Below are 20437 nucleotides of genomic sequence, written 5' to 3'. Positions count from 1 at the left end.
TTTTGGGAGATTAAGAGAGATTTTTATGCGCTTGTTTTTTTTTTTGTTGCGGCTGTTGCTAATGTTATTGTTGTCGTAATTGTTGTTGTTGTTAATCATTACAATAATACAAATGTTGTTGTTGTTGTTTTTGTTGATGGTGTATTTTGGCAAGGATTGATAGGGCGAAGGGTTAATATTGTTGTTGTTGTTGTTTGTTAGGCTAATGAGATTCGATAGCGTTTTCAAAATATTTTTTTATAATTAAATACGGTATTTGGTTTTTGTATTGTGTTTGGTTTGTTGTTATTTCGTTTTGTATTTAGAATGTATTAAAAACTAATTGTGACTAGTTAATCATGTAACTATATAAGCATAAAATGAGTGTGCGTCTTTGTGTGTGTGTGTGTGTATGTGTGTGTGTCGGTGTTTGTGTATGTGTATAATAACGTCAGGCATAAATCAAAAGCATGATTTACTAAGTTAAAGCCATATCATCAGTTAAGCTTTGCTATATATATTCATTTTGAATTGATTGTTTTGATTGATATTTTTTTTTTAAACTGTAAATATATATTTTGTAGTTATTATATTTTTGACCTATAAAAGTATTTTTTTTTGTTCTTTTTGCTTTTTTTTGTGTTAAATCTTATGTTAAATATATATATATATATGGGTAGAAGTGAATTTCAGTCTTTCGGATTGAGATTTCGATTTCATTTTGATCTTTTTTTGGTTTACTTTTTTTTGGCTGTTGTTTTATGTATATATTAGTATGAACTTATGAGAGCGTTGTAAATTAAATTGGAATCGAAACATAAATCATTTGAAATAGTTTGATTTAATAAGTAAGTATATATAAAAGTTTCATATATATAGAGGTATATATGTATAAGCAAACGAAATCGAATCAAATTTAATGAAGAATAAACTCAAAAAGACAATGAAAATGTAATTAAAAAAGGTTTAATTTCTTTTTGGCTACCTTAACATGCTTTTAATTTGATTGTTTTTTTTTTGTTTTTTGGATTTAATGATAATTAGTAACTGTGAGAAGCACTAAGTCGCGTATTCAGGCTATATTTTTGTTGTTTTTGGTTGGTTGATTGATTATTATTATTTTTTTTTTTTTGAGGCCTAAATGTTAAACGTTTGTTGTTCAGTTGTTAATTTTTTTTTAATATATAAACTAGTTAGCTAGCTAAAATGGTATTTGAAAGATAATATGCAAAAATCTGAAATGCTTAAGATGCTCTTAACATGCATTTTATTTGTAGGTTGGTTGGTTGTTTGGTTTCGTTTGATTTTGGATTTGTTCGTTTTTTTTTTTTTTTAATCGAGTTGAAGTTGCTTACAATTTGAGCCTACAAAATTGTAAGCTTAAATTGTTATTAATAAGCCTGTTTTTTGATCTGATATAGTATGATCTGATATTCAATTTATTAATAGTAGATAGATTAGCAAGTACTTTTTACAAATGCTGGCATTTTGCTAGAATGTTTTTTTTGTCTTTTTCTAACAAAAAGGAAAAAAAAATAAATAAGATATTTTGAGAGACAGAGAGCGAGGCGAGTCATCTTGTTGAAAAGCAATTGATTAAACAAAAGACTGACATAAACGAAACCAAACCCAAAACCGAAAAATAAAGACAAAAGGTTAAAGAAAAAAAGGCAAACATTAGGTTTTAGTAATAGATATAATATATATATATATACGTTTGTGGATATATTTTCTTGACATGGTCATTATTATCATTTATAAGTATTTGTATATATATATATGTATATATATATATATATTATATTTATTTGGGTAAAGTAAAAAAAAAGTTTTGTTTTATTTTGTATTATTATTGTTTTTTTTTTTTTTTTTTTTTTTTTGAGAAAGAAAATCGGTAACCGTCTACAGGTACCTGTGGTAAGACTGATTTCCATGGCTCTTTGACGATGACCCAAGACCTTGAATTGGGGTAGCGAAACTTCACTCGAGACACCAACCGAGTTAGGGCCCTCGTTCCATTTATAGCGTATGTCGCGCATCGTGTAGCCGACTATATATGTATATGCATATATATATACATATATATATATAAATATATACATATATATGTGTATATATAGTTAGTTGTTGTTGTATGTGGTTTATTTGTACAGTTGGTTTTTGTTGTAATTTTTTTGTTTTTTTTTGGTGTTGTTTGTGTTGAAGGAAACGTTTTATTTTACAGTTGTTGTTGTTGTTGTTGTTGTAGTAGTAGTTGTTGTTGTTGGCACAATTCGGTGTTGTTGTCGATACGAGGTTGTTGTTGTAGTTGTAGTTGTTTGACGAAAAATATGCACAAAAACACAAAAAATACATTTTGTGAGACTATTAATAAGCTCTATTTTTGGTTGAAAGAAATTTGCATTATTTGTTTCTCATTTTTGCTATTTTTGATTTTTTTTTGGTTCATGGTTTTCTTTTTTTTTTTTCTTTTCGTTATACAATTTCGTTTTAATTATTGAATTTATGCATTCATTATATATTTTTTTTGCTGCTCATGTAGTTGTCTGTTTTTTTTTTTTTGGTTTCTGTTTCATCATTATTTTTTTTTTGTTTTCTTTTTTTTTGTTTTTTGTTTTTCATTTTGTTTTGTCAATTAATAGTCTCATTCAGAACTTGTTGCTTAAAGTGTTGGTTCGCAAAAATATATTTTTTGATTTTGTTTAAATGCTATTTGAATTCTAAATATGATTTTTAATTTGGCAAAGCATAACTAATTGTAATTAATTGTATGTAAAATTCATTTGAGCATTTTAGTAGGCCCTTTTAGATAGTTAGTTGTAGTTGTTGTTTTCTGGTTTTTGGTTTTTGGTTTACTTAAACTTAGAGCTACTGTTTGTTCTTATTGGCAGTAGTATTTGGTTTAAATTGCTTTCGACTTATGGACTATTTAGAATTATTATGTTTGATATATATAGAAGTATGTAGGGATATAAAATTATATAGCATATGTGTTATATATATGTTTTAGTTGGTTTGTTGATAAAATGTGGCAGAAATGGGTGCTCTTGTATATAATTAGTTTCTGTTAACAATTTTCCAACGTATTCATATATTTGCTTAATCATTTAAGTATATATATATATATTCATGTTCATGTTAATCATATAGTACATTTTTTTATTTTGTATGCGAGGAGTATGAAAGTATATACGTTTAGGCCTACCCAAGCAAATTGAACTGGACTCTCTTTTTTCTGTTTGATTTACTTCATTGACGGGTTCACAAAACTCAAAAATTTGAAAAGAAAAACCAACAAAAGAACAAGAAGTAACAAACATATATATATATTGTATAAAAGAGATATATGTATATATATTTGTATTGTATATTCTGAATCATAATCCTAGGCTAAACTGTCTGCACTACTGGACACAATTGCTGACTACTGAAAACGACTGATTAGCTGATTCAATATACTCAAGAAGTTAGTTGTAAAACGAAATTAAAATCGCAGAATTGAAAATAATAAACTCACAACAAAGAGGTTAGTATTTGAATAATATAGTAGAGAATAGTAGTAGAAGTAGTAGTAGAAGTAGTAGTAGTAGTAGTAGTAGTAGAAGTAATAGAAGTAGAGAGGACACACTTCAAACACAATGGGGGTGGGAACGGGTTAAGGACAGCAGCGGCGGCGGCGGCGGTGGTGTTGGTGGTGTGGGTGGTGGTTGTGGTGTTGGTTTGATGGTGATTTTTGGTAGTGTTGGAAAATTTGAGGGGAATCTTTGAGTATATAATATAGTTTTTCGACTTTGTCTCTTTTTATTTTTGTTAGTATTGTTAAGTAGCACAAGTTGTTACAGTTAGCACTCGATAAAAAGTTAACAGAATTTTATGTGGACAAAAGAAAACTAAAAAGGACGAAAAGTAAAGAAGAAGAAATCAGAATTAATGAGGAAAATGTGCGTGTTTAATTTTCTGACTCGACTTTCTTTTTTATTAACGCTTTCACTTCTCTTTTTGTTTCGTCGTTGCGCTAACCTTTTTGTATATATATATTTATTTGTTATTGTAAAAATAATGAAGTAAAAAATTTGTTACACAAAACAAAAGAGTTAAAACACAGTTAGATAAAAATGCTTGTCGAACTAAAACGGAAATGTTAATGTAATTATTATTTGGTTTTTATAATTAGATTATATTCGTTTTTTTTTTTTTAATTTTCTTTTTGATAGGTTTTTTTTTTTGGTAGGTAATGTATTTATGGGGGTACCTGTGGTTAGGTTTATTTCGGTCGCCCTCTGCCTGTGTCCCAAAACACGGAACTGCGGGAGTTCGACCTCACTGCTCATGCCAACACTACTCAGTCCATCTCTCCAGAAATAACGGATATCTCGCATCGTGTAACCGACTGCAAATGTGGTTTGTTGTTGTTGTAGTTGTTGTTGTTGTTGTTGTTGTTGTAGAAGATGCGGATGCATGGGATGTTAGGTTGTTGTTGTTGTTGTTGTTGTTGTTGTGGTTGATGTTGTTGTTGTAGTAGTAGTTGTTGTTGTTATTGTAAAAAGGGGGGCAGTTGTTAATTAATTTGTTTTTATTTTTAATTTGAATTTTTTTTTTTTGTGTTAAGTGTTGGTACTGGGACAAAATATATATGCATATACATATATATATTTCTATGTATATATAGATATATTTTCAGAGAGAGAGAGAAAAAAAAGATACATATACGATATAGTCAAAGTTGAGTCCTAGTTATGACTGTTTCTTTGTCTCTGCGTGTGTGTTTGTGTGTGGGAGTAATTTCTTTTGTTTTTTTCCCGTTTCTGTGGCGAGTTTTAACAAAGAAATTTACAGAACATATATACATATATATGTATGTATATATATGAAGTTTTTATAACGTTAGCTAGAGTGATTAGGTGAATGAAAAGAGCATGTATTGATGTATGTATGTATATACAATATACATTGATATTGATATTGAATATTGAGCAAAAGCGTGCCATGTGTATTTAGATATATAGATATATATATATCTTTATATGATTGTTACAATCAATTAAACATAACTTAGACTAAATATTTTAAATAACCATTTGTCTTAAAAACTAATCATTAACTATATTTATATGTATATATGTAAGTTGAGTATAAACATTTTTGGGTTATTTAAACTTTTTTTCTTTTCAGTAGATCATCAGTTAAAGGAGCCTTCTGCTGTTGCTGTAAAGTGAGAAGGCGACCGAAAACCAACCAATCTGAATTTTATGATTCTGAAACTGTGAACTGTGCTGGGGAGGGAAGGGTGACTTGTTTGGGGTGAATGCGGGGGATAAGTTTTAGTTACTGGAAGAGGGAAGAATTTTGTGTTTTGGACGTAGGGATGGGGAACGAGAGGATTATAACTTGGTATTATATTATTATTTTTGATTATCGATACACACAGAAATAAATGCCTTAGAAAAATTGAATCAAAGAATCAAGTAATTTTTTACGTTAATAGAATTATTATCATCTGCGTTACGTTAATAGAATTATTATCAAATTATCATTTGAAAACAAATGTTTAATCAGAATTTTAAGGAAATTCAATAACGAATTTCATTCAAAACCATATTTGAAAAGTTAGAAAATAAATATGGTATAGTAGAAGAATGAAAAATGTTCATTGATTGGTGATTTTTGAAGTTTGTTCTCTATGCTTTAAAACAAGTAATAATACTATTTGTTCATAAAGTTTACGTATCTTACAATTAGCTCTTTGATTCATATTTTTGAAGAATACCGAAGTGAAGGCTGTGCAATTTTCTTTTTGTTTTATTTTATTTTGTTTTTTTTTTTATTCATCTCTTTTATCTCTTTTTGATTAGTTTTCAATTGTCTGAAAGAGTTTTTTTACTAAACATAACTTTTCCTTGTCTTGAGATATATGGATATATGAATGAAGAGAACTAAATGTAATTATATGTTATTGTTGTTGTTATTGTCATTGTCGAATATGCGTTTTTTGGTTGTTGGGCAGGGTGGCGGCGGGCATAAAATTGATTGAAAGAAAGTAAATGAATTGCAAAATGATTTGAAGAAGAGTTCCGAAAAAGGAAAACCTAAAGAAAACTAAAATCACTTAAAGACACCTAGACAAGTGGAAGCTATATGAACATAAAGTGGAAACAAAGAGGAAAATTTAAAATCAAAACAAAAATTAGAAGAACATTTCGAATATATTCAGCCTAAACTCTGCCTATAGACAATTGTTTATAAATAAATACTATTATTTATTTGTATTTTTTTTTTTTGCTTTTTGTACAAAACTAAATTTAAATAAATTTTCTAGAGAACTTAATTGCTCAAAATTGTTCACAATTTCAATTAATTGACATCGAATAATTGTGTAATTGCTTTTACCCCTCCTGTCTTTGTGTGTGGAAAAATGATTTTTGTTAGAGTGTGTGCGTGTGTGTAACATTAAAATTTAATTGCTTGAATTTTCATTATACTTGGTTGGTTGCTGTTACAGCATCCTTTTTTTTTTACTTTTGCTCAAAAAACTCTGAACAAACGGGGCAAGGCCTTTGCATGAGATAAATATAAATATAAAGCTAGCTAGCCATAAAGAGCCAGCGAGATAGATAGAACACGAGATGTACAGATAGAGATAGAGAGAAAGTGGGAGAAAAGGGAATTTTTGAAAGCAGTTAGGGCCCTGATATTTCATGTTCAATAAAGTTTGTTTAAGTTTAAGCTTTCTTTGCGGGAAAGCTACGAAATTTAACAACATTGTGTCACTACTGTGGCACTTTTCAACACTAGACATTGAGTACCTGCACTTCAGTTCAGTTCAGAGTTCAGTTTTTGTTTTTGTGTTTTTTTTTCATGTTTTCTTTCTACTGCTTCACATTCTGAATGAGTTCTCATATCATTTCATAATCGTTTCATTTGTTATACAATTAATATTAACAATTCGTTTATGTAAATAACATTATTATTGACAATTTGTTTTTTTTTTGTTTTTTTTTATTTCTGATTAGATTTTCTTGTTGCAAGTTCTTACTTTGCAATTTTCGGTTTTTCCGTTTTATTTATTTCGATTTTGTTTCTTTGTTTAATATTATAATGATTATTGGTATTGGGTTTGCATTAAATTTTGATTTATTGACAATTCGAATTTTTGTGAGATTATTGATATATATATATAATTTTAGAATTGAAATTGTTTTGATTTCTTGTTTCAATATTTTTTTTTTTTTTGAGTTTTAAAGGTATTTAAAATTGATTAGCAATTGCATTTGTACTTACAGCTTTCAATTTCAATGTGACAAAGTTGTCGATCCATTGGGAAATATTGTAGATTCATCGGACACGATGCGGTAATAGTCAATCTTGTTGTGGTGATGATAAAAAGGAAATTTAATTAGTAATTGATTTAAAATTGAGTCCACTAATAGAGAATATATGTATAAAGATATATATATGTAAGAAACGAGCATACTAAACGCTAAGCAAGTACAATAAATACATACATACAACATTTACAAGTAGTTTAAGTTTTGCAGTTTTGGATTGGGTAGTTTCTTAAATATATTATAATTTTTTTTTTGTTTTGGGTGGAGCATGGGGGCAAGGGCAACGGGTAAGTGGAGTGTTGGGTGTGTCAAGGAGAAGGGAGCGAGTTCAATTGGATATGAGCTAAGTTAGTTTATTACATTCAGTTTGCTTCTATTTAATTTTCACTTAGTGAGAGATACATTTTGTTTATATCGATTAGTCGAAGCGGCATTTCAATTGTACAGTTGGTGAGGCGGCAATTGGCTTCTAACAAAAGGGCTTTTGTTGATACTAACTTAATTAAAGTACGTTGTGGTTTTTATTTTTGTTTTTGGTTTGGTGTACACTTGCAGAGAGCCATGGACTCTTGATATTTCTATTATTGGATTTGTGAACGGTTTTTAAAGAAGCACCAATTTATTCAATTGAATCGTTCGCCTCCGTGTTAGTTACAAATCAGTTCTCTATAGATTAAGATACAAATATTGAAACTAAAAAGTATTTTACAAAGTTTTCAATAACTAAGCATCTGTTCTGATCTCATATGTATTTAAGAAGAATATCTAGAATATTTCAAAGCCTTAACCTAATAAATAATTTTATTTTGAAATATATTGGCAACTTGTTCCACGATTATGGGTCTGAACTTGAATTCATATATTGTATTTGTTAAGATCGGACCGAAATATGCATTAAACACTTTGGTCAAAGCTAACTTAAAGCATCTGCAAGTGTATTAAAAACTTCGGGTTGCCGAAATTTGATTTGTTTGAAAATTATTGATTTTTGTTTTGCTTATAAAGTATCTAAACAAATTTGCAAACACTCTACTTATACTTGATTTTGGACGGGGATTGAGAAGTGATTTTTTTTTTTGTTTTCTTAAGATGGGGTAAGGATTCAATTCACTGAGAATAATATATAGCTGGTAAATTTTTTGTAATTGTTGCTAAAGTTGAAAGAGTCACTCAGACTGCAGACGATGGTTTTTTTCTGTGTGTGTGGCGATTTTGGACAGATTCTTGTTTAAAGGTAGTAGAAAATATAATGCCCAGTAGCGCGTAATCTCTAGATACGTTCTACTACATTTGGGGTCCAGTCAAACCTTTTTGTGGTGTGTGTATGTGTGTGTGTGTGTGTGTGTCCTAATTGTGGCGGGGATGTGGGTATAGTGGCTGAGAGTTAGTATCGTTTGCAGACGGACAAACGCCTGATAGCAAAGAAAATGATAATGATTGTATATAGTATATATATATATATATGGTAGAAATAACGTTTGCAATTTGCCAACTTTTTCTTTCACTCTTTGTATATATAATAAAGTAGTAGTAGTAGTAGTAACAGTTGTAGTAGGTAGGTAAGGTTAGGTAATTAGGTTGATTCACAATTTCTTGTTTTGTTTCATCGCTTGCCAATTGAACTCACTTGATTTAAAAAAAAATTGTTATTTAATATATAGATTTGAAATAAATTCGTTTCGTTCTGTAGAAATTTGCATTTCATTTCGGTTATTAGATCTTTAAGAAAATTACAACATCGATTTATACACACACACATATCGAAAGGAAAAAGAATAGTTGCAAAAAGGTTTCCAAAATCAAAAGTTAAATTAAAGAGCTTAATAACAAATTTTTCTGTTTAAAAAAATTTCATTATTTTCTTTTGGTTTTTTTTTTTTTTTTTGCTTTTGTTTTGTTAAAGGTTTTGTTTTTTTGGTTGAAAATTTTCAAATACACATACACATTTACAGACAGTAGTAGTAGTAGTAATAATGAAAAATAAAGGAGAACATATAAAAAAAAACACAAATAATATTGAATGCGTTTTGAAATTGATGGTTTTTTTTTGTAAGTAAATTGGTTTTTTGTTGCTTTTACCTAATACTTCTTGTTATCGATCCAGAATGATGCACACGTATGAATTCATTACTGGTTGTTGCAATGTGAAAATATGATTGTTTTTCATTTACAAAAAAGGTGTCAGGTACCCAAATATTCTTAATGAACTCTGATCCAACCGACAGTGTTTCTACACCAGGTCGTTTTCTATACGCTAAACGAGGATCGGTCCAAAATTGACGAAAGTAAAAATCCAATGTAAAGTCCTATATATTGATATATAATCGAATGATAATCGATTCGATTCAATCGTCGAAGGGGAACGTTTTATTGTTGATTGGTTTTTGGTTGTTTTTGTTTTGTTTTGGGTTCGAGTTTTGTATTTGTTTTTTTTTGTTGGAAAGGTAGCAAAAAGAGATATATGTTTGTATCGGATTAGTATATTATAATTTTGTTTTTTTCAGTGAGATAGATAGAAAGATAGATAGAGAGATAGAGATATTTAACTTATCAACTAGTTTAACTAAAACTAAAAGTTGTATTTGTTGTTTTTTAATTTTTTTTTTTTATATATATGTATTTTATGTGTATATTGTAACCAAATGAGAAGGAGATTTAACTTAAAAGAAAAATGTAAAGGAAAACCAAATTTTTTTGTTTTTAGAGAGAATTCAGTTAGAGAATTGAGGTAGGTAAAAGTTAAAGGGTATATAGTAAGGTGGAAATTGGGCACTTTTTTTTTTGTTTTTTTGATTTATTGACACAACAAATACACTTAACAAACACACAAAGAAAATATACCATATGAAAAATTGATAACGTGCAACAATTTTGTTAAAAAAAAATGATGTAACACAATTCTTCTCTTGGGGAGGGGGGTGTTTAGGAACTGGCAGTGGGGGTTTTCTTTTACGGTGTGGGGAAAAGGTCAAAAAAAGAACTCATGCAGGAACAGGAAAATGAAAATTCTGAAATCAAAATTTACATAAGATAAACTATACTTTGTACAGCGTTTAAAGGGGAATCTTCTCATTTCTTCATCTTCTTCTGCTTTCAAATGATAAACAAACAGAAAGAAAAAGAACAAAGAAATGTAGTAAAAGGAAACTAATGTTAATTGTTAACTGAAAGCAAAAGGCAAAACGAAATAGGCCACTAAATAAATGGTATACTATTAGTTAGCTTATTTACAATAGCAATAAGTAGTAATAGTAATAGAAGTAGTAGTAGTAGTAGTAGCTGTAGTAATTTTATTTTTAGTAGCAGTAGAGAATAGTTTAGAAAACCCTGTCTCACATATAGAATGGTAATACGATTGTTCATGTGAATCAGTTGTTATTGTAGTTGTTTTTAAGGGCTTTCTCTGGCTACTACTTGGAATTGAACTTATTTGGACTGCTAAGGCAAAAAAAGGCTGATATAGACTTTGGAATTTTTGGTTTCTTTTTCTGGTTGTTTTATACAATTCAAATAATATATAGAGAATAAAGTTTAAAACAAAGGGCATTTAGCTGTAGTTATTGTAGGTATTTGGCTATTGTTGTTGTTGTTGTTATTGTAGTTGCTGCTGCTGTTGTCCTTTTTGCAGTGCCTGAAAGCTAAAGCATTCTAAGAGGTAAGGCACAATAAGCATTTTATATGTGTATGTGTGTGTGTGTTGGTTAGGGAAATTGAGTAGGTTTTTGTCACACTGTGACTGTATATGTTTCTGTCAGTGTGTGTGTGTGTTTGTGTAAGTGGGTGTGACTGGAAAAGGAGTAAAGTAAACCACTTGAGTAGCTTATGTATATGTAGTTCATTCTTTTGGGATATTTGTTTTTTATAGCCTTGCATATCATTATCTTCAAGCGCGTCACGTTGCGCTGAACAACATTTGGGATTTTTTTGTTGAAGGGGTATGGCGTGGTTAGGGTTTAGTGTTGGTGTGCTGTGGGGCTGTTGAGGGGGTATTCAGGAAAAGAAACCGTAAAGGAGAAGTTAGGTAGTTAGGTAGGAGAAACGAGGTTTGTAAATGTAAATGTAATAATAATAGTAAGTTGTAGTAGCAGTAATAACATTTGTAAGTAGTTATAAATATTTATAGAGACAGAGCAGAGGATTGGAGAGAGATAGAGAGAGAATGAGAGAGAGAGAGAGAGTTATAAACAGAGAGACAGAGCACAGCCCTGCTGTGCTTTGAGTTGAGTATTGGGTACTTTGCCAAGACTTTAACCCAACTCAAAGTATTTCTATATAATTTATAGATACATATATCGGTATATATATGTATATATATATATATTAGTATATGTATATAGCATAGCAAACTAATTGCATATTCTTTTTTTTTTTTTTTTGCAGTACTCGTGAGATAGTTGCAATTATCCTTTATTGAGCACAATTTTTGGTTCGCTGTTTTTTGCTTTTGCTGCTGCTAGATTTGGTTTCCACTCGGTACAGTACAGGCACGCCCAAAACACAAAAACTCAACAGACTCAAGAAAAGTAATAGAAAACTCAATTCAATATAAATTATAGTTTGAAATCATAAAAGTTCATATATATATATTTTATAAGAATTTTTAACAAAATTAAATCTGTTCTTTAATTTGTTTTTTTTTATGTTTTTTTTTGTCTTTCAGTTTCATGTTTTTGTTTTTTTTTTTTTTGTCTTTTTCAAAAAGGCAGGCGGCTTAAGGTTGGTGGTGGTTCGGGGGGAGTGGGACGTTAGGTTTGTTCAACTCTAAATATTTATATCATATATAAGTACATATATATATATATATATACTTATATATAAACTTTTGGGCGGGCGGGGGCAAGGTACAATAAAAACGGCATTACAATTAACCCCAAAAAAGGTGAGCAGGTCTATCGATTTGGTTGTTATTTTCTGTTTCATTTACAATTTACATATGTACGACTGTGTACTATATATAAAGAGGTAACTGGTTATTTTTTTCGTTGATGTTGTTGTTGATGCTATTTATTCCATGTGTCTATGTATGTATGTATGTGTGTGTGTTTGTGTGGGTTGGTTGTTTTTCTTCTTCTTCCTTTATTTCAGTTGTTGTCTTTTCGGTTTGGCATTGGCTCAGTTTATGTTGATTTTTTTTGTTATATAAACAGGACAGGGACGCTGAGGAAACAGATACATAAAAATGCTATGTGAATAATGTGACAACCAAAAAATACACTGGCCAACAAAATTTGTGTGCTCATAGATTTGTTACCGGTAGAAATCGGTAGAAATAAAATTGCTCGACAAACTTAGAGAAATTTATCAGTCTACTTCAATTTTTTTTTTTGGTTTGGAGACGTCTTAAAAAATAATTATGCTTTTAATATAGTCTTTCGATAAGATCGAATTGAATTTATTTGGAATTTCAGGACATTTCTCATACCAAGAATACTTTGGCAATAGATTTTCTATTATTATAATTATTATTACAGAAATATTCATCATTAAACGACTGAATGCCCCTACCCAAAAAAGTATGCTATACATTTTACGTAGGATACTCTATAATGCAAAAACTACAACTGTTGGCATTCAATATGCCAAGAAGCATGAATTTTGGACCATCTAGTTGTAAGAAGAAAATGTAATTTTGTTTTTTAGAACTTTGAAATTGGGCCATGATAATAAAAATGTATTTTTTTTTTATGAATCCATTTGAAACTAATAGTTTCGACAAAACTAGTCCATCAATTAATTGGTATCAATTTAGACTCACTGTAAACACTGTTAAAATTCTATTAAATGTACGACTTGTTTTTTTTTAAGTTATTATCTGTCCTGGTAATGACACAATTTTTCCCACAGTGCTGTGATCGCCTGGTATTTTCTTTGAATATGTATAGCATATTTTTTTGGGCAGAAAGACTTATTTATTTATTTATTATTCAGAAAGTGAATTTTGGTTAAACATTTTTGGGCATACTGTGAATTTGTTGGTCAGTGTTAAATGTAATACTGAATATGTATGGAGAACACAATGTATATATGTTAATATTATGTATAATATGTATGTATGTATCCACGGCTATTTGTTGTCTTTGTATATTCGTGTTGCAGTTGCAGTTGATGTTCGTGTTGATGTTTCTGGCATTTCTGTGTTCACATGTCGCATCAATTGATTACCATTGACTTGTGCACGTGTTTTTTCGAAATGTGATCAGAGAGTTTTCTGGGTGTAAATGGGTGGCGCCTAGGCTTTCAGTGCAATCCGTGTTTCATTTTTGTTTCGGGTATATTAACTGTGTCATTGAACTGTGCTATCAACAAAACATTAGTGTGTGTAAGAGTGATTTGTGTGTTATGGAAATTGCCAATATCAAATGCTCTCTCATTTAGTTTTCAACGCACTCATTGCCATGGAAATGTAAAGTTTGAAAAAATATTTATATATTTATATTTGATTTTTTTGTTGGGTTAAATGAGTTGGTAAATGATCTAGAGAAATGAATTTTTGGATATTTTTTGTGGGAAGTAGGGGGGAAATTGAATTTTGGATTGCATGAAAATAGATTTGGCCCACAAAAATGTATTCTTGTCGTTTGTTTAGCCCCAAGTAACAATGAAAATAAAACAAAAAACCATACAGAAAAGGAAATTTTGTTGTTTTGCTAAATCCCATAAAAAAACTTGAAGTTTAATTCAACAAATAATTAAATGTGAAATCAATGTAACAAAGGAACGAAACAAACAAGGAAACACATAAACAGGCAGCACATGAGTTGCCATACATATGTGTTATATAGTAAATATGTGTATCATTTTCGACTAGCACATTTACATTGATCGGTTTATATTATAATGGATATTCATTCAATATTCATCTTGTTTAACAAATACGCATGCGCGCAGCCTCTGTCAATGTGGACTGCTGTGTTTTAATGGTTTAATCTGTTTGGTTTGATTTTGTTTGTTGTTTTTGCATTTGTTCACAATAAAGTACAATTAAGTAGCATATATATATTAATAATTATTTGAAATGACGGTTATATATATATTTATATATATGAATATGGCATAAATATCACTCAATATACCCGTTTACTCAATTTGCCAGAACAACAAAGTTGAAACTAACTGTTTGACTTCAAAACCGGACAGCAATTATTAATGGGCATTGACATTTTTCATTTAAAGTTATGCTCAATAAAGATCTTGATCGTATTTCTATAAACAGCAATTTTAGTGTTGGATTTATTACCCATATCAAAAGTTAGTACACAAATCAGATCACAAAAGTTAATATTCAAATCATTTGATTAAAAACATTATAAACTATCAGTCAGAAAGAAGGTTCAAGTTTTCTATAAAAATGAGCAAAAATAGTTTAGCCGTTTCTCACATCGGTTGAGAAATAAACAACTTTTCATTAACAAATTAAGTAACAGGTATAGAATAGTCGTATAGGTTCGACAATAATATTTCAATTTTTTCTCTTTTGTGGCCCAACAAAGTGTCAGTACGTGTGGGTGTCAATGATTAAGAATTGATTAGATAGATGATGATTCTGGGTTAATCTTATTGAAGGGTTTATGGGTGGGTCTTTAGGTCATCATTTTGGTGGTGATAGGCGGAAAGGGGAGGGGGATGCAATGAAGGGGGACCAAACAAAAAGAACAAAAATACAAAATAAATAAATATGTATAAGAATGAAACGAATGTAAAAGATGAAATCCAGAATCGAAAAATGTCAAAGCGAGAGACAGCATACGAAAAATGTTGTTTAAACGAGTTTAAAATTGAATTTCAAGATTGAGAGATAGTTACAGTATGTAAAGTTAAAACAACTAGAGATAGTAATAGAGACAGAGAGAAAGAGTGAGAGAGCGAATTATAGCAAGAGGGAGAGGCAGCATTTTTTGTAAATGAAATTTCTTTATAAAGTTTTCTAGTGTTGGTTTATTTATTTTTGTTTTGCATTTCAAAGTACAACATTAAATTCGATTATGAATATATGTAATTTTACATAATTTGCTGAAGTTTTGAAGCGGTTTTTATTTTATATTTTGCTTTGACTTTGCGTAACTCGAACAAAATGAACAACTAACGAAAATTGGCCAATTGAAACACATTGAGAACTATAAAAACAGACAAAACCAATTAATATATGCAACATTGTATCGCTTGTTTCTTTTTTATTTTTTTATTGGCAATTTGACAACATTGAATTTCGCTATACATACATATATCAGTAATATTTTTGTTAACGATTTATATAGAATTATACATATACGACGTATATATAAATGCATATACATATGTATAGGGCGTTTGCAAATTGCTTTGAATAAAATTATGAACCGAAAAAAAAAAATAAACAGAAATGTATTGTAATGAAAGCGCAAAGTGAACAAAATGTTTTGTGAAATTTAACGAACAATTTTTTGTTTAAAAATTTTGATTATATTTTTTTTTTGATCTTGCCAATTTGCGAATAAACAAATATAGATGAGAATAAATTGCTAAGACACAAAATGAGCTTAAAGCAACAGAGAAGGAGACAGAAATATAGAGAGACAGAGAGAGAGAGAGAGAGAGAGATAGATAAAGAGGCAGAGATAGATTTATATTTCAATAGATAAATATATTTATATATATAGAAAAAGACAGACAGAGAGAGAGAGAGAGAGAGAGAGAGAGAGAGACAGATCGAAATACAGGTAAAAGGTAGATAGAGACAGAAAGAAAATTAAGAATTAGTCGAGTAGATTTATGCAATTTGTTTTTCGTTTTTTGTAAAAATTATTAAAATTTGGTTTGGTTGAAAAAGTAAACAAAAACAATCTTTTTTTTGTCTATTGTTTGTTGTTGTTGATGTTATGTTTAATGTTTATTATGTAGGTATTTTAATTGTTTTTTTTTTTTATGTTACGTATGTACCATGAGAACTTCCGAAACCGAACTGATACTGAGGACATACATTGTGACGCCAACCTCCACAGGGGGACCTGCAACATATACACACACACGAGAGATTGATGGATTTTTGTTTGCTATTTGGTTTTGAGGGATTTTGTTTGTTTATTTGCTTGTTGTTGGTTTTATTTTATTTTTTATTGTTTTTCTTTTTTTTTTTTGGTTTTTTATAGTTTGTTTATCTTTCTTGTACTAGTTGTTGATAGTTGTTCTTGTTCTTTGTTGGTGTTTTGATGGTAGTGTAGACTAAAACCCAAAACATGTGAACAGAAACACACACACAGCGTTACACAAGTTTACAGAGGAAGAGTCAGTCAGAGAGAGAGAGAGAGAGTGTGAGATAGACAGACAGAAAGAGAGAGAGAGAGAGAGAGATAGAAAAGGCTAGATAGGCAGCGAGAAGTAAAAAGGGTGAGTGACAAAAGTTACAACAGATGATCAGCGGGCCAGTCTACACATGGCAATGCCATAATATTTAACACCCTTACAAATTCACATTGAATCTAGCATTAAAGCTTTTTTGTTTTCGCAAATTTAATGAACAATTCGTTAATCGATCGATCGATTTAGTTTAGAAGATTTCCATATTCTTAGGCTTTTGTTTTGATTTGAAAATTTGAATACATCACCCATATTCACCTCTCGTTTTTGGTATTCTCTTCACTTATCTGGGAATCTCTTCTCAGATTTTCTCTTGCATATTGTGACTTTTAGCTTTGTTTTGTTTTTGGTTTTCTCTTTTTGTTTCTTCCCCTTAGTTTGAAGGTTTAACTTTTAATCACAATCAATAGAAACGTTAAACTATGAGGTAACGTTATCAATTATTAAATGCACAGTAAATATTTGCGGACTATATCCCAAGGACTAACAGATGGACAGATGGATTAAATACCAACTTAATTCTAGAGAAGCAATAAAAGTCTTCTGGTTCAATACCAAGACCAAAATAAACAAAACTAAGTTGCAAGGGTATTAACACAAGATGATGAGGACGACACAGAAGAGAAAGACATTATGAAGTTCAAGAAAGAAAGAGTTAAACCAAAAGGACATAGACATAGTCGTTTGGCCAGGCACTGTCCCAATTGCTGCTTACACTTTTTGTTTTAACCTGTTGGTGATGGGGAGGGGGAAATGGGGTTAAAAGGGCTTAAATGATGTTAGGACTTATATTCATAATATTCTTATTGTTATTTATTTGTCTGTTTTGGTTTTGTTGCTGTTATTGTTGTTGTGGGTGCTATTTAATTTCCATTAGCAAAATTAAATATACAATGTTCAATAAAACAGTTTAAACAGTTAAAAATGGGTGCGCTTTATTAATTTATTTTTCATTAATATTTTTGTTTTTTTTATGTTTGTGTTGATGCTTTTGCTTTGTTTTGTTCGCTGCTTGTTACACGACGCCGAATGAAAACCAAATCAATCAATCGAACTACATTGAGAACAGAGAGAGAGAGAGAGATATATATAGAGAGACAGAGGACACAGTGTGATAGAAACAGAGAGAGAGAGAGAGTTGCTCAGGCTCAGCTATACGAAAGAGATTTGCATTCTGCTCGAAAAAAACACTCTAGAAGAAGCTTTCAACGAAGAAATGTAACGAAAGAGAGAAGGGCCAAACATTTTACCATCTTTCTTTCTTCAGTTTTTTCGTTTTCTGTATCGTTCTTCTTTCTAATATACTCTAGGGTGTCAATTGTTTTAAACTAATTTTTATGTTTTTTTTTATTTCTTTTATTTTGTTGTTTATTGCTTAAATAGCGGATTTAACACACCATTTGCGATTTGGCAGCTTGATCTTGTTTGTTTTTCTTTTGCATTTTGTTTAAGTAATAAATTTGAATCTTGAAGCTTAATATGATTTATAGTAGTAGTAGTAGTAGTAGTAGTAGTAGTAGGTAGAAGGTACTAGTAGTATGTGGGGGCCTATAAAAAGAAAGACAAAATCATATACAATGTACGGCATGTTTGTAAGTATGTATGTTTGTATGTATCCTAAGCATGACATGAATGACACACACATATAGAGAGTGAGAGAGAGAGAGAGTGAGAGAGAGAGAGATTGTTAGAGTGAGAGGCTGTGAGAGAGATAGTGGAAGAGGGGGGGCGAAAACGACAGTAAAGGAATCAGGAGTTAGGCATAAGATATCTTTGGTTTGAATTTCTTTCATTTAGTTATATACATATCATAAGGAATTGGATTGGATTATGACAGGGCTTAGTAGGTAGGGGGTGATGTGGGGTTGGTGAACGTTTGGGGGGTCTGGCGTAAATGTGGTGTAGTTGTGCCTATTGTGTATGTGTGTGTGTGTGTACATATTTGTCTGTGTGTGTATGTGTGTGCCCAAAAGGAAATTGTTGCTGTTGTGCATATTGTTGTTATTCTTGTTGTGCTGGCCAATATATCACACACACACACATACTCACACAACTACGCATAAAAGTAGGTGTGTCTGTTTCTGTGTGCGTGTGTTTTGTGTGTTGTTTTTTAGTCAACAAAATGTAATTTCGAAGTTGCTGCTGAGTTAGTTGAATTAGTTAGTTTTGTTACGTTGTGGTTTGGTCCATTTAGAAAAACAAAAATAATAAAAGGAAAGTTTGAAAGAGAACATAAAAAGCATTTGCCAATTGAAGTTGATTTGATTTTGTATGGTTGGAAGGGTACATTGGGGGAACGATGATAGACACACACACATATATAAATATATATGCTAGATCTACACACACACAGAGGCAGAGATAGAGACAGAGAGAAAAAGAGAGGGAGAGAGACACACACAACGAGCGAGGGAGAGATAGAGTAAGAGTAAGTGTGTGTGTGTGTGGTATTTTGTTTGAGGGGGCTGACGGTTCATGGAAATTCAGAGTGAAATTCATTAACAGCTTAAAAGTTAACCTTTTCATTCCTAAATGTTTCTTGTGTTTCTTGTTTTTGCAGCCCTAAAATTATAGATCTACTTAAAAGTTCCTAGACAGAGCGACTTTTTTAAGAAAGAAGACCTAAGTAGAATTTTTTATTGTTTTGCTTTCGGAAAAGTAAGTACAAATCATTTATTGGAAATTCGAAATCAAAATCAGGAAAAGTAAACCCAAAAAACAAGAAACACAAATGCAGCAGCTTAAAAACTGTTTAAAAAACAAAAAAAAAAACATTGAATGGAAATCAAATAATTTTAAAGAAAGGCAATGACTTAAAGATTCGCAATAAAACACTTTCAACCGGTGTAATTTTTGGCCAAAAAAATAATTAACTATATATATATTTATTTGTAGGTTGAAAATCATATTGTTGATTTTGTTTGGGTGTTAGGTTTAGTTGAAATACAAAGCAGAACAGTGGAAAAATAGTTTTGAATATTTGTTAATTGTGGACACAAAACAATAAATGTAACTGTGTGTGTGTGTATAGGCCATAAAACTAATTTAAAATGTGGTTGAACAATATTTAACTTAACAAAATAACAAAGAAAACAATTGAATAACAAAAGTTATTTATATTAAAATATTAAATAAAAAATTCCAAGAACAAAGACCAAACACAGATAGATAGAGAGAGATAGAGAGAGCGAACTGATAGATGAATAGTTTGATAATATGCTTGAGATAGACAGAAATATAGAGTAGATAGATAGAGTAGATAGATAGATAGATAGATAGAGAGAGAGAGAGAGAGAGAGAATGAGGTACAAAGGTCATTTAGTTTGTACCATTTTCACTTCTGAGAGCGAGCTGATCGATAGCACATACATGGTGACTCCGACTTCAACAGGAGGTCCTAAAAAACATGTACAGTAGTTTTGTTTGTGATTTCGATTTCAAATAACATATTTTTGGTACATATATTAAATGTATATGTACCTATACGATATATATTTAGAGAGTTGGCGAGTAAGTTAAAAGTTGTAGAATTAAAGAATATAGATAGATAGCAGTAGAGAGTGATAGTTGTTTGGATTTAATAGTGGTGTATATTCTTCTTATATATTTTGTCTAGTGCCTGCTAACATATACATACATACATATATATATACGTAGTAAAAAATTTCTTGGTTTTTGGTTTTTAATTTCGACCTCTAACCTCACTAAATTATTGTTTTAGTTGATTCATTTTGATTTTCAATTATTTATTATTATAATACATATCGGTTTCTTTCATCGGGGCTGTGCCCCCAATTTGC

At 30.2% G+C, this 20437-nt stretch overlaps 1 protein-coding gene across 6 annotated transcripts in view; it reads right to left on the bottom strand.

Moving 5' to 3' along the window:
* The window catches only part of LOC6646404 (gamma-aminobutyric acid receptor subunit beta), a 39882-nt gene that overhangs the window by 7552 nt on the left and 11893 nt on the right, over positions 1-20437 (bottom strand). For 3 of the 6 annotated variants that reach the window (XM_002069110.4, XM_023178094.2, XM_015177583.3), the window contains exons 3-6: positions 19967-20034; positions 9384-9610; positions 7258-7340; positions 1892-2029 (exon numbers count right to left, since the gene is read on the bottom strand). In XM_002069110.4, coding sequence (XP_002069146.2) covers positions 1892-2029; positions 7258-7340; positions 9384-9610; positions 19967-20034 — 516 coding nt within the window. Of the gene's footprint in view, positions 1-1891; positions 2030-4231; positions 4370-7257; positions 7341-9383; positions 9611-16220; positions 16289-19966; positions 20035-20437 lie in introns of all 6 variants that reach the window. The other 3 variants (XM_015177582.3, XM_023178093.2, XM_023178092.2) reach the window with 3 other exon arrangements.

This window comes from Drosophila willistoni (assembly GCF_018902025.1).
Source record: "Drosophila willistoni isolate 14030-0811.24 chromosome XR unlocalized genomic scaffold, UCI_dwil_1.1 Seg143, whole genome shotgun sequence".
NCBI lineage: Eukaryota > Metazoa > Arthropoda > Insecta > Diptera > Drosophilidae > Drosophila > Drosophila willistoni.
This window is presented reverse-complemented; position numbering and strand designations above follow the sequence as displayed.